General features: G+C 37.5%; 1 protein-coding gene across 11 annotated transcripts in view; it reads right to left on the reverse strand.

Moving 5' to 3' along the window:
- Positions 1 to 13,127, reverse strand: part of ZFP14 (ZFP14 zinc finger protein) — a 37,232-nt gene that overhangs the window by 15,530 nt on the left and 8,575 nt on the right. For 8 of the 11 annotated variants that reach the window (XM_089902281.1, XM_089902286.1, XM_089902282.1 and 5 more), the window contains 2 exons: positions 12,171 to 12,297; positions 10,966 to 11,064 (listed from right to left, as the gene is read on the reverse strand). In XM_089902281.1, the coding sequence (XP_089758407.1) occupies positions 10,966 to 11,064; positions 12,171 to 12,297 (226 nt within the window). The other 3 variants (XM_030761369.2, XM_089902284.1, XM_089902287.1) reach the window with 2 other exon arrangements.

Consider the following 13,127-nt stretch of genomic DNA (forward strand, 5'->3'; position numbering starts at 1 on the left):
CCAAAATGAATATAAATAAGGAAACAGAAGATTTAAATGACACAATAGACCAGATAGATTTAATTGATATCTATAAGACATTCCATCGAAAAACAGCAGATTACACTTTCTTCTAAAGTGTGCACGGAACATTCTCCAGGATAGATCACGTCATGGGTCACAAATCAAGCCTCAGTAAATTTAAGAAAATTGAAATCACATCAAGCATCTTTTCTAACCACAACGCTATGCGATTAGAAATCAATTACAGGGAAAATAACGTAAAAAACACAAACACATAGAGGCTAAACAATACGTTACTAAATAACCAGGAGATCACTGAAGAAATCACAGAGGAAATCAAAAAATACTTACAGACAAATGACAATGAAAACACGACGATCCAAAACCTATGGGATGTGGCAAAAGCAGTTCTAAGAGGGAAGATTATAGCAATACAAGCCTACCTCAAGAAACAAGAAAAATCTCAAATAAACAATCTAACCTTACACCTAAAGGAACTAGAGAAAGAAGAACAAAACAACCCAAAGTTAGCAGAAGGAAAGAAATCATAAAGATCAGAGCAGAAATAAGTGAAATAGAAACAAAGAAAACAGTAGCAAGGATCAATAAAACTAAAAGCTGGTCCTTTGAGAAGATAAACAAAATTGATAAACCATTAGCCAGACTCATCAAGAAAAAGAGGGAGAGGACTCAAATCAGTAAAATTAGAAATGAAAAAGGAGAAGTTACAACAGACACCACAGAAATACAAAGCATCCTAAGAGACTACTACAAGCAACTCTATGCCAATAAAATGGACAACCTGGAAGAAATGGACAAATTCTTAGAAAGGTAAAACCTTCCAAGACTGAACCAGGAAACAGAAATACAAAAGAAATAGAAAATATGAACAGACCAATCACAAGTAATGAAATTGAAACTGTGATTAAAAATCTTCTAACAAACAAAAGTCCAGAACCAGATGGCTTCACAGCTGAATTCTCTCAAACATTTAGAAAAGAGCTAACACCCATTCTTTTCAAACTCTTCCGAAAATTGCAGTGGAAGGAACACTCCCAAACTCATTCTATGAGGCCACCATCACCCTGATACCAAAACCAGACAAAGATACTACAAAAAAAGAAAGTTACAGACCAATATCACTGATGGATATAGATATAAAAATCCTCAACAAAATACTAGCAAACAGAATCCAACAACACATTAAAAGGATCATGCACCATGATCAAGTGGGATTTATCCCAGGGATGCAAGAATTCTTCAGTATATGCAAATCAATCAATGTGATACACCATATTAACAAATTGAAGAACGAAAACCATATGATCATCTCAATAGATGCAGAAAAAGCTTTCGACAAAATTCAACACTCATTTATGATAAAAACTGTCCAGAAAGTGGGCATAAAGGGAACCTATCTCAACATAATAAAGGCCATATATGACAAACCCACAGCAAACATCATTCTCAATGGTGAAAAACTGAAAGCATTTCCTCTAAGATCGGGAACAAGACAAGGATGTCCACTCTCACCACTATTATTCAATATAGCCACGGCAATCAGAGAAGAAAAAGAAATAAAAGGAATACAAATTGGAAAAGAAGAAGTAAAACTCTCACTCTTTGCAGATGACATGATACTATACATAGAGAATCCTAAAGATGCTACCAGAAAACTACTAGAGCTAATCAATGAATCTGGTAAAGTTGCAGGATACAAAATTAATGCACAGAAATCTCTTGCATTCCTATACACTAATGATGAAAAATCTGAAAGAGAAATGAAGGAAACAGTCACATTTACCACCTAGGAATAAACCTACTGAGGGAGACAAAAGACCTGCATGCAGAAAACTATAAGACACTGATGAAAGAAATTAAAGATGATACCAACAGATGGAGAGATATACCATGTTCTTGGATTGGAAGAATGAACATTGTGAAAATGACTATACTACCCAAAGCAATCTACAGATTCAAAGCAATCCCTAACAAATTACCAATGGCATTTTTGCGGAACTAGAACAAAAAATCTTTAAATTTGCATGGAGACACAAAAGACCCCGAATAGCAAAAGCAGTCTTGAGGGAAAAAAACGGAGCTGGAGGAATCAGACTCCCTGACTTCAGACAATACTACAAAGCTAGAGTAATCAAAACAGTATGGTACTAGCACAAAAACAGAAATACAGATCAATGGAACACGATAGAAAGCACAGAGATAAACCCACGCACCTATGGTCAACTAATCTATGACAAAGGAGGCAAGGATATACAAAGGAGACAAGGATATACAATGGAGAAAAGACAGTCTCTTCAATAAGTGGTGCTGGTAAAACTGGACAGGTACATTTAAAAGAATGAAATTAGAACACTCCCTAACACCATACACAAAAATAAACTCAAAATGGATTATAGACCTAAATCTAAGATCGGACACTATAAAACTCTTAGAGGAAAACACAGGAAGAACACTCACAACAAGATTTTTTTTGATCCACCTCCTAGAGTAATGGAAATAAATACAAAAATAAACAAATGGGACCTAATGAAACTTCAAAGCTTTTGCACATCAAAGGAAACAATAAACAAGACGAAAAGACAACCCTCAACATGGGAGAAGATATTTGCAAATGAATCAATGGACAAACGATTAATCTCCAAAATATATAAACAGCTCATGCAGCTCAACAATAAAAAAACAAACAACCCAATCCAAAACTCGGCAGAAGACCTAAATAGACATTTCTCCAAAGAAGACATACAGATGGCCAAGAGACACATGAAAAGCTGCTCAACATCACTAATTATTAGAGAAATGCAAATCAAAACTACAATGAGGTATCACCTCACACCAGTTGGAATGGGCATAGTCAGAAAATCTACAAACAACAAATGTTGGAGAGGGTGTGGAGAAAAGGGAACCCTCTTGCACTGTTGGTGGGAATGTAAATTGATACAGCCACTATGGAGAACAGTATGGAGGTTCTTTAAAAAACTAAAAATAGAATTACCATATGATCCAGCAATCCCACTACTGGGCATATACCCAGAGAAAACCATAATTCAGAAAGACATATGCACCCCAATGTTCATTGCAGCACTACTTACAATAGCCATGTCATGGAAGCAACCTAAATGCTCATCGACAGACAAATGGATAAAGAAGATGTGGTACATATATACAATGGAATATTACTCAGCCATAAAAAGGAACGAAATTGGGTCATCTGTTGAGACGCGGATGGATCTAGAGACTGTCATAGAGTGAAGTAAGTCAGAAACAGAAAATCAAATACCGCATATTAACACATATATGTGGAACCTAGAAAAATGGTACAGATGAACTGGTTTGAAGGGCAGAAATTGAGACAAATGTAGAGAACAAACGTATGGACACCAAGGGGGGAAGTGGCGGGGGGTGGTGGTGGTGGTGGTGGTGTGATGAATTGGGAGATTGGGATTGACATGTATACACTGATGTGTATTAAATGGATGACTAATGAGAACCTACTGTTTTAAAAAAATAAAATTCAATAATTCAAAATAAAATGATAAAAAAACATTGTTGATAACAATATTATGTACTTGAATAAAGTAAATTAGAAGATATGTAAATTTCATTAGGACCCATCAGCCTTTCTTGAGGAATTCAGTAAAGAATAAATTAAGAAAAGAAAGAGAGATCTGGAAAGAAGGAAAATCAAAACTATGTCATAACAATTGGTATGAGTATTGAAACTTTTTAACTCTATGACTAATTTTAACAAAATGTGTTAATAATGTGAGGATTAGGGTTACAGAACATAATTTACATGTTATTTACTCTAAAATATAGAAATACTATAAGAAGAGGTGGGAAAGGAGACTTCTGTTTCTGACTATGACAGAGAAGCTAGTTTTAGACTAACCCACCCAAGACAACTGAAATGGTTAATTAAAATAATTGTTTGATGATACTAATGAACAACCAAAGCAGCCAGGACTGGACAGCCAACGTCCTGGAGAGAAAGCAAACATGTTGAATTCAGCCAACACTCTGCATGGAATTTCCCCTGAGGTATTTGCTGACTCTCAAACTGAGCATCAATCAAGGCCATGAAATTAAGCAGAAAGTAACTTCTAAAAGGCTAAAGGTCCAAGTAGAGATTTTGGCAGTCTCAAAGTGCTAGGGAGACAGAAATTGGAGTCCAGATCCCTCTAAAGAGGAACTTTCCTAATAATCATCCCAGACTTTCAGCTGAGACCCCAGAAGAGCTACAAACAGGCAGTAAACAGACTATTCTTAAATGGATGAAGTTGATCAGCCCATGCTCTGTATGCCTACCAGAGGCAAATTAAATCATCTCTGAAGAAAGACAACATATTGTTCAGAAACTTTCAGAGCCTCTAAAAATTTTCAAACACAATGTCCAGAATTTGACTATAAATAATCAGGTATAAAAGACTGGAGAAAAATGACTAAAAAACCAAGAGGTTAAGCAGACAACAGAAACAGACCCAGGCTATTACAAAACTGTGATTAATATTCCAAAAACACAGGGGCTTCCCTGGTGGCACAGTGGCTAAGACTCCGCACTCCCAATGCAGGGGGCCTGGGTTCAATCCCCAGCCAGGGAACTAGATCCCACATGCATGCCACAACTAAGAGTTCACATGCCAAACTGAGGAGCCCGTGTGCCACAACTAATGAGCTGGTGAGCCGCAACTAAGGAGCCCACAGGCTGCAACTAAGGAGCCCACGAGCCACAACTAAGGAGCCCACCTGCCGCAACTAAGGCCCCACACAACCAAATAAATTTTTCAAAAATTCCAAGAAAACAGATATAAGATGGAGAATTTAACCAGAAGTAGAATTCATTAAAAATATCCAAATAGAATTTTTATAACTTAAAATTACAATAAGTAAAATTAAAAATTTAACAGATAGCTTTATGGGAATTCCCTGGCAGTCCAGTGGTTAGGACTCCATGCTTTCACTGCCAAGGGTACAGATTCAATCCCTGGTTGGGGAACTAAGATCCTGCAAGCCGCACAGAGCAGCCAAAAAAAATAATAAATTTTTTTAAAAATCCCTTTGCCAGACCACAGAGCCTAAAGATTAAAAAAAAAAAAAAATTTTAACAAATAGCTTTAATAGGGCTTCCCTGGTGGCGCAGTGGTTGAGAGCCCGCCTGCTGATGCAGGGGACACGGGTTTGTGCCCCGGTCCGGGAAGATCCCACATGCCGCGGAGCGGCTGGGCCCGTGAGCCATGGCCGCTGAGCCTGCGCGTCTGGAGCCTGTGCTCCGCAATGGGAGAGGCCACAACAGTGAGAGGCCAGCATACCGCAAAAAAAAAAAAAAGAAAAATACTTGATTAATCCAAAAATAGGCAGGAGATGGAAAAAAGGAAGAAAGGACATGTTGAACAAACAGAAAAAACTAGGAAGACAGTAGATTTAAGCCCAAATATATAAGAAAATTACTTAAATGTAGATGGATAAAATATACCAATTAAAAGACAAAGATGCTTCTTATCTACATAGGGGGGAGGAGGCTGTGTGGGGAGTCCAATCTGGGTAAAGAGGACATCCACTTGTGGGGGCAGCCTTGTATAGGTTGTTCGGGAGTTCCAGTGAGAAGAGGAGAGGATCCAGACAGAGGAGCAGCCCAGTATCTTCTGGACAAACCCACCACGAACCTAATATCTGTCATCCCACCAGTACCATTCAAATCCAAAACACTATCAGGGACTTCCCTGGTGGCACAGTGGTTAAGAATCCACCTGCCAATGCAGGGGACATGGGTTCGAGCCCTGGTCTGGGAAGATCCCTCATGCCACGGAGCAACTAAGCCCATGGGCCACAACTACTGAGCCTGCGCTCTAAAGCCTACGAGCCACATCTACTGAGCCCTCGTGCCACAACTACTGAAGCCCCCGTGCCTGGAGCCCATGCTCCACAACAGGAGGCCACTGCAATGAGAAGCCTGTGCACCGCAACAAGGAGTAGCTCCCACTCGCTGCAACTAGAGAAAGCCCACATGCAACAACAAAGACCCAATGCAGCCATAAATATAAATTAATTAATTAATTAAAAACCAATACCATATTCCACTGGGACAAATGAAATAGCCTCCTAATTGGTCTTCCTACTAACCATCTTGCCCCCATTCGATCTATTCTCCATAGAGTGATAATTATAAAATAAATCAGCTCATGTCATTCCCCTGCTCAGAAACCTCCAATGCCTTTCTATCACACTTAAAAATCACATGCCAGGAGTTCCCTGGTGGGCTAGGGGTTAGGATTTCAGGCTTTCACTGCTGTGGCCCGGGTTCAATCCCCGGTTGGGGAACTGAGATCTGGCAAGCGGTGCAACAGGGCAAAAAATAAAAATAAAGTCACATGCCTTCCCCTATGACATACAAACGTTTACAAGATTTAGCCCTTGCCTAACTTTCTGACTTCATCTTGTTACTCTACTTTTTTCACTTACCTTTTGAGTAATCATCCTGGTCTTCTTGCTGTTCCTCAAACATCAAAGCCTTTTTTCCTCCGAACCAAGACCTCTGCATTTACTGTTCCATTAGGACTGCTCTTGCTTCTTGCTTTAGATACTCATATGGTTTGAGCTCTTTTTTCATGTTTCCACTCGAATATCACCTCCTCAAAAAGCCCCAACCACCCTAAAACAAACCTGTTTACACCTGCCAATTTCTATTCCTCTTCTTCTCACTTTTCTTAATAACACTTGTCAGTATATAATATTGTTTATTCATTTACTTGTTTAGTTAATGTCCTTTCTCCTATTAAAATGTAAACAGCAAGACTGCTGGGAACTACCACTCTTGCTCACAAATGTCCTACTGGTGTCTAGGACAGTGCTTGGTTCAGACTGGGCACACAAGTATTTGCCGAATAAATGAACGAACATATTTTTAGGCAAGCAAATATATATATATTAGTTAGACTGGAAAGAAACTGGATCCCATATAGATATTGCTATGGACCAAATTGTGTCCCTCCAAAATTATACATTTAAGCCCTGACACCCAATGTGAATGTATTTGGAGAAAGTGCTTTTAGGAGGTAATTAAGGTTAAGTGAAGTAATAAGGGTGGAGTCCTAATTCACAGGACTGGTGGGTAGAATAGGATAGGATAGGACTGGTGGTCTTACAGGAGGAAGAGAGAGATTGTGCTCTCTCTCTTCACCATGTGAGGACAGTGTGAGAACAGGGCCATCTGCAAGCCAGGAAGAGAGCCCTCATCAGGCCCCAAAATGCTAATCTCAGACTTCTAGCGACCAGAATTAGGAGAAAATACATTTCTGTTGTCTAAGTCACTCAGTCCATGGTATTTTGTTATGGCAGCCTGAGCTGCCTAATACAGATTTAGATATAGATGAATTGTAGTCATTGATCAAGAAAAAAGAGTAGCTCCTCTCTTTGTCAAATCTTTTACCTATCACCCCCAACAGGACATTTTTATTTACTTTTTATTTTGAAATAACTGTAGATTCACAGGAGGTTGCAAAGAAATGTACAGGAAAGTCTCATGCAGGCTTCACCCAGCCCCTGTCAATGTTAACATCTTACAAACTATAGTACAATATTCAAACCAAGAAATTACCCTTGGTATAATCCATAGGGCTTACTTAGATTTCACCAGTTATACATGCCATCACGTATGTGTATGTATATAGTTCTATGCAATTTTATCACATGTATAGCCTTACATAACCACTACCACAATGAACATACTCAACTATATCATAACCACAAGACTCCCTTGTGTTATTCCTTTATAGCCCAACCATCTCCTCCCCTCCCTATGTTCCTAACCCCTGGCAACCACTAATCCATTTCCCATCTCTATAATTTTATTATTTCATAAATATTAGACAATTAGAGTCATACAGTATATAACCTTTTGTGATTGGTTTTTCTCACTCAGCATAATTTCCTTGAGGTTCATCCAAGTCGTTGTGTGTATTAATAATGTATTCCTTTTTGTTGGTGAGTATTATATTCCATGGTATGGATGTACCTTTTACCCATTTTTTAATTGGGTTGTTCATCATTATACTGTTGAGTTGTAGTGTAGAGGCTGGATACTGGTCCTTTGTTTTTTTTTTTGTTTGTTTGTTTTTTGCGGTATGCGGGCTTCTCACTTTTGTGGCCTCTCCCATTGTGGAGCCCAGGCTCCGGACGCGCAGGCTCAGCGGCCATGGCTCATGGGCCCAGCCGCTCTGCGGCATGTTGGGATCTTCCCAGACCGGGGCACGAACCCGGGTCCCCTGCATCGGCAGGCGGACTCTCAACCACTGCGCCACCAGGGAAGCCCTGGTCCTTTGTTTTACTACCATTTTCTCTCAGTCTCTGACTCAACTATTCATTTTTTTATTAGTATATTTTGATGAGACAAAGTTTTTAATTTGGATAAATTGTGACATCAGTTTTTAATTTTTATGGTTATTGCTTTCTCCTAAGAAACCTTTGCCTACTACCAAGTCATTCCCCTATGTTTTCCTCTAAAACTTTATATTTCTTATATATAAAATGTATACTTAGTTCTTAAATTTTCATTTTATTTTTTATACTTAGCTTTTATATTTGGCTTTTAAGATTTTTTAATGTTTAGTTTTTATATTTATGTTTAAAATACATCTCAAATTAATTTTGGAATGAGACAGAGTTCAAGATTTTTTTCCAGCTATTCCAGCAGCAGTTGTTGAAAAGACTTTCCTTTTTCCACTAGAATGCTTTGATGCCTTTGTCAATAAATAAATGACCCTTTAAGCACATGTGAGGTTTACATCTAGGGTCTCTGTTCTGTTTGTTGATCCTTAGCCAACACCATAATGTCTTGATTATTAGAGTTTTATAATATATCTTGAAGTATCTAGAAGTCATGTAGTCTAAGTTCTATAATAATATGCTCTTCCTTTTTCAAGATTGTTTTAGACATGCTAAGTCCACTGCTTTTCCATATAAATTTTAGAATCAGCTTGTTAATGTCTACAAAAAAAAAAACGTTCCTAGGATTATGACTGGAATTGTGTTGAATCTATACAATGGACATTTTTACAATACCGAGTCCCCATCCCAAAAATGGTATCTTTCTATTCATTAGGTCTTCTTTTATTTCTCTTAGCAATGTTCCATCATTTTTATTATAGAGGTTTTACACATTTTGTCAAATTTATTCCTTAGTATTTTGTTTTTTTGACACTGTAAATTGACTTAATTGACTTTAATTTTTCTTAATTGACTTTAATTTTCTAATTTTTTTCACTCTTAGTTTATAATAACACAATTGATTTTTGTAGCTCAACCTTGTATCCTGTGATCTTACTGTGATCTTCAAGTATTGCTTTGGGTAGCTGTTATTTTGATTCCTTACAATTTTCTAAGTATATAATTATGCCATCTCCAAATAGTTTTACTTCTTCCTTTCTGATCTTTACAATATCTCTTATCTCTTTTTCTTGCCTTATTGCAATGCTAGAACCTTCAATACAATGTTAAGTAGAATTCGGGAGACTGGGCATCCTTGCCTTGCTCACAATCTTGGGGGAAACTCTTCAATCAAGTATGATGAAGTTTATGATGTAGTATTTTTTCAGCAGATGTCCCTTATCAGATTGAGGAAGCTCCCCTCAGTTTCTAGTTTCCTGAGAATTTTTATTATGAGTGGATGTTGAATTTTGTCATATGCTATTTTTACATCTATGGAGATGATCACATGGTTTCTCACATTTCTGTTAATATGTTAAATTACACTGATTAATTTTTTAATGTTAAACCAAGATAGGGTTTTCCTGGGATAAACCCTACTTGGTCATCATTTTTATATATTGCTGGATTTAATTTCCTGATATTTTTTAAGTATTTTACATCTACATTCACAAAGGATAGAAATTACCAAAGGGAAAAAAATTATAGACTTATATCCTTCATGAACTTAGTAAAAGAGTTATAGTAGTCTCATAAAATGAATTGGAAGGAGTTCTTTCTTTTTCTGAAGGAATTTGTGTAATACTGTAATATTTCTTCCTTAAATATTTAATAGAATTCACCAGTGAAACCATCTGAGCCTAGCATTTTCTTTCTGGAAAGACTTCTGATAATGGATTCAATTATTTTAGCAAATATGAAGTTATTCATATTTTCTTTTTTCTCTTGTGTCAGGTCTGGTAAGCTATATTTTTCAAGGAATTTTTCCATTTCATTGAAGTTGTCAAATTTACTGACATAAAGTTATTCATGGTATGCTCTCTTTTTTTTTTTTTTTTTTTTTGCGGTACGCGGGCCTCTCACTGTTGTGGTCTCTCCCATTGCAGAGCACAGGGTCCGGATGCGCAGGCTCAGCGGCCATGGCTCACAGGCCCAGCAGCTCCGCGGCATGTGGGATCTTCCAGGACCGGGGCACGAACCTGTGTCCCCTGCATTGGCAGGCAGACTCTCAACCACTGTGCCACCAGGGAAGCCTCTCTTATTTTTTTAATGGTTGTAAAAATTTGAAGTGAAAACCTCTCTTTCATTCCTGGTGTTAGTAATTTATATTGTCTCTCTTTCTTTCTTGATTAATCAAGCTGGTGTTTATCAATTTTGTTGATCTTTTCAAGAAATCAACTCTAAGCTTTATTAATTTTCACTTTTTTTCTTTTTCTATTTTGTTGGTTTTAACTCATATTTATTATCATTTTTTTCCTTCTACTGAGAACAGTTTCTCTCTTTCAAGTGGGAGAGAAACATGAGACAAGAAACAGAGAGTTGTAATCGAGGCCAGTAGGAAGTTCCTTTGCTAGCCCAAAGGTTAAAGATTTTAATTTGCTTCCTAGGTCTCAGGCCTTTTCTCCACAGGCTATGGGCTTTTGAAGAGAGATGTGTAACATCTCGAGGGTATGTCTCTACCCTAACATACTTGGCTATTACCTACAGTAATGACTTCCCCATGCCTGCTAAGCCCTCACTCACCAGGGTGATGTCTTCTTGTCCCTTCCCTTACAACCATCCAGGGCTCCTTCCCTTCATCCAATAAGGTAATCACATCTGGTTTAGAAATGGAAGGTCCTGCTTAAAAGATAATGTGACATGAAATTACAAGCCCCAAAGTCCTTAGGTTCAGATTTGGTTAAATTTATAATAAACGATAGATCAAAATGGTACTTTATAAAGCCTAAGAGCAAAGAAATGCTAGGGAGTTGAAGAACACTCATACTAGGGTAACCTCAGGACCACAAGGAATAGACACCAGATGGGCAAGAAGAGGCCTTAAAACAATTTAAACTCATACCTCATACAAGCTCTGTTGAGAGGCAGTCTTTTGTAATAGTTGAAAACACAGAATATGGATCCAGACTGCATGGGTTCATATCCTGCCTTTGTTGCTATGTTACCTCTGCAAATTATTAACATTTTGTGCCTAAATTTTCTCACCTGAAATAAGGATAATAATAGCATATTTCTCATAGAGTTTTTGTGAGGATTAATTAATAACGTACAATGCTCAGAATAGTACGTAAGTATATGCAGTTATATGTATATATACACATATGTGTGTATACTAGCTATTAACTTTTATTGTTATCAATTTGCTGAGAGAATAAGAAGCTTCCTCAGACATCCTCAGATTCTTACTAAGATATTCATTTAATGTTGAATGCAAAGTTCTTAGACTTTAACTTTCTACCACAAAGCAAGTAGAACTGAATATGTCTGTTATAGGAAACAGAATGCACTTACTTGAGTTTTAGATGAACTTTGTGGATCCACCTCATACTATGTAAGTTCTACAGGCTCCTCTGATTTTTAAAGAGACTCAGAATCCCTGAGTCTAGGTATTCTCTTTGCAGGTGGATTATAAAGGAGGGTTAAGCATCTACATCAATTCCGAGCCTGGTTTCTTGGAGAATGCGTCTGTCGTAAAAAACCCAGAATTCAAACCCAGCCCCTTGAATACTAAGGAAACATGGAAACAACAGAGCCTGAAAAAAGTCTGAAGGACCTAGCCTGCTGAACCTGAGAGTGATGAAGTGTTAAAAGGAGCGGCCTACTTCCAACCTAACAAAGCTTGGACCATTCCTTTGGAACAGAGAGAAAAATTTTATCTAGTTTCTCAAAACATAGTCCCAATATTGACAGAAGAGAAAGCCAGTATAATTGGGGATAAATAGCCTTACCTAGTGAGATGAAGTTGCTATAATTCTCCCACATGACATCTCTATATAAGTCTCTCTGAGCTGAGTCCAGGAATTCCCATTCTTCCTGTGAGAAGTCTATGGCCACATCTCTGAATGTCACTGAACCCTGAAAAAATAAAACTCATGGATAACTTGTGAAAATAAATGAAATATTTTTTAAATGGAAAGAGAGATCAATGATTGCATTGCAGAGAGGGAGGGAGCACACAGCAAGCAAATTTATGACATGTGTAAGGACAGTAAGAAAATTAGTATCACTGAAGCATAGTGCTACATGTCTTGAACAGTCCTGTGAGTGCAGATAAGATTAAATTTTTACCCAAAAATACCTGGAAAGGAATAAAATAACCAAAAGAAGTTCCAATTAAATGAAACTGTGCACACAAACCCTCTGCAAACTGTATCTCCACCACAAATTCTTAAGAAATATGAGGTCTTCTACCTTCTTTCCCCTTTACTGATCATGAAAAAACATTGATAAAAATGAAATGTACTATGAAATCTCTAAGAAAATAGACTCAAGTTCACCATAAAGTCACATTTTATTATAAGCATCTTCCCTGTTATGACCAATTCTTTAGTAAATTTTTAAAAATTTGCTACATGGCAGTCCACATTTCAAATGTATTAAATCCAATCTTTTTTTCCTCTCTCTTTAGATGTCTGGATTCAATACAGTCTCAAAAATCTTCCTCAACTCTCACATTCTACTTTATCTATTACTTATGCATCTGGATGATCTTCTTACTATTTATCATCCATCATCCCTCACTGAACATCTTTCCTCATTCCTGAGTTAGAGGATACCGAATGGTAAAGGTATCACCCTGGACCAGTGGTTTTCAATGAGGAGTGATTTTACTTCCCAGAAGACATCTGGCCATGTCTGGAGACAATTTTGATAGGCACAACTAGGGTGAAGGGGTGTGAGTGTTA

The sequence above is a fragment of the Delphinapterus leucas genome, chromosome 20 (assembly GCF_059928025.1).
Source record: "Delphinapterus leucas isolate spDelLeu-1000000601 "Yukka" chromosome 20, BTC_Dleu_Yukka2, whole genome shotgun sequence".
Taxonomy (NCBI): Eukaryota; Metazoa; Chordata; class Mammalia; order Artiodactyla; family Monodontidae; genus Delphinapterus; species Delphinapterus leucas.